This window comes from Penaeus vannamei, chromosome 33, assembly GCF_042767895.1.
Source record: "Penaeus vannamei isolate JL-2024 chromosome 33, ASM4276789v1, whole genome shotgun sequence".
Classification (NCBI taxonomy): domain Eukaryota; kingdom Metazoa; phylum Arthropoda; class Malacostraca; order Decapoda; family Penaeidae; genus Penaeus; species Penaeus vannamei.
Window position 1 is genome coordinate 30,709,274 of NC_091581.1, and position 2,500 is coordinate 30,711,773.

At 37.1% G+C, this 2,500-nt stretch overlaps 1 protein-coding gene across 1 annotated transcript in view; it reads right to left on the reverse strand.

The window, feature by feature from the left end:
• LOC113800558 (tetraspanin-11) overlaps nucleotides 1-2,500 on the reverse strand; it is a 78,705-nt gene that overhangs the window by 15,553 nt on the left and 60,652 nt on the right. Inside the window, exon 5 of the mRNA XM_070145106.1 lies at nucleotides 1,976-2,257. Coding sequence (XP_070001207.1) covers nucleotides 1,976-2,257 — 282 coding nt within the window. The remainder of the gene's footprint in view (nucleotides 1-1,975; nucleotides 2,258-2,500) is intronic.

The window sequence follows — 2,500 nt, forward strand, 5'->3', positions numbered from 1 at the left end:
TTCATTTTCTGTGATCGTAGTAATGAGGATTTAACGAATCTAATTTTGATAATGAAGCCAAAGTTATTAGTATAGAACAACTCGAATAAGAAAAAGGAAAAAAAAGTTAAACGTGATACCTCGGATGTCCGTCTCCATTACCCTGTAATTAATTTATCAAATTAACAAAGTGTGTTAAATCTTGTAAATAAATGAGGAAAATTTACAAAAAAAAAAAAAAAATGAAGACAAGTCCTTACGTTTGTGGAGAGAAAATAACTGTCAAAAATATTAAACGACTAAATTAACAATCAATTAACACTAAATTGACAATCAATTAAATGGCTCTTCCATTTTTTTCTAATCACATTCGATTTAGATTTATTTTGAAATTTGTTTCTGATTCGGTCGAAGGTTTAGGACACGTGTGGAGGTGTCTTTAAAACTACATTGCAGAATTACTCAAATGTGAAGATAATTCTACAACGAATAGGGTAGAAAAAAAATGGGAGACCCTTTTGATTGATTTGTGAAACGTTGATTTAGGCGCTTCTTATATGTTACAGTTATTTTCTATTCACAACTGTATGGACTGTCTTTAAATTTGTCCTTACGCATATGGACGCTCTTAAATTTGTTTTTATGCAAATTTTCCTCTGTTGAAGATTATTGCGCTTTGAAAATGATAAGAAAAGCTTCGAGGCCACTTTTGATGAATTGTCAAACGTTAACTTAGCTATCTCCTACGTTGGCATTGCGGTATTTTATCAAAATAACACAAATAGCGTCAGCCGCCGCATCACATTTAAGTGTGTAATTTTACCGTCGTGATAACAGTACGATTTATTGCCATGTTTACTGTATGCTCAGATTGCGTTGTAAATTTACCTCAGTATCCCTATGTACATATTAATATTAATAATATTATAATACATATTATAATATTATGAAAATATTAATATTAATATTAATAATAGTAATCTACAATATTATACAGTACTCATATTGTCAATTTACATTCCCATTGTTGAGTTATATTTCTGTTTATGTTTATGTATTCTTTCTCTCTACCCCCCCCCCTCTCTCTATCTAGTGGGGGGGGAGGGGCTATGTAGACGGTACTAATACACGCATACACCAAAAGCACACACACACAAAAAAACAAAAAAAAAAAAAAACAAAAACAAAACGAGAATACACATGAGGACCAACACACAAAAAGCAGCACTTTATATACACGAAGAGCAACACATAAAGCCAATATAAGCACATATACACATATAATAACCAACCAAGACAAACACACACAAACATACTCACACACAAACACACACATAAACATACACACAAACACACAAACATACTCACACACAAACACACATATAAACATACAAACAAAAACACAAACAAAAACACGCACACACAATGACAATCAGAAAAAAATCATCTTGCTGACTAATATTGACAAAGTCCTTCCTCGCAGCTGCAGTCACCACGGCAACATAACACAGTATATTCAGCCAAATAATTTTCCTCCATTGTGTCCGATACCCTTCGGTAGTCTTCAAATGACAAAAGACATATTTACCAACAAGAACGCGCGCACAAAAACGGACGGAAATAATCATAATAGGTCGATAAATAAGGAATGAAAGAAAGGAAAACACTTCGCAGGTGTTATAGAGATTCTGTGAGAATCTCTAGAAATTGATGCGAGTATTAAGGTCTCACAGAAACCACTGGAAAACTTAGGGATCGACTGTAGTTATTACTGGAGATTAATTTACCACAGAGAACTGGCACCAGCACACACACACACACACACACACACAAACACACACACACATGCATAAAAACACACATTTTAATTTACAGGAATAAGTAATAAATTCTGTTCTAATCTATATTTTCCATCCACTCTCTCTCTCTCTCTCTCTCTCTCTCTCTCTCTCTCTCTCTCTCTCACACACACACACACAGACGAACATACACTCACCCTCTCCTGCACGTGATCCACTACCCGCGTGTACTCAGCATGGGCGGGCTGACCATACCAAGACTTCAGGTGGAGCACAGACTGACTCACGCCGTACTCGCCCTCCTCCATGGGCAAATAGGCGACTTCGAGGCTCTTCCTGCTGGTGGAGGACGATGGAGTCGCTGAAGAATTGTAAAGAAGAGGGACATCGTCGAGTTTGGTGGCCAAGTCGCTGTCCACGAAGCACCAGATTCCGACACCGGCTTCGAGCAATCCGGAAGCGATCATGAGGCACCCGTACTGTCCAAAGAAAACGGGAGTGAAAATGGGAGTTATGGTGGCGACTGAAGGGATAACTATTGTATTCTTGAAAAATATGTGCTTGGGGTAAAGAAATGATTGATTTCAGTTTTTCTTCTTGAGGTTTGTAGGTTCGACTTGTCCCTTGTTATAGTTAGATAATGAAATTCAAAGTGAATGCAGAGAAACACGCTGGGAGAGAGAGAGAGAGAGAGAGAGAGAGAGAGAGAGAGAGAGAGAGAG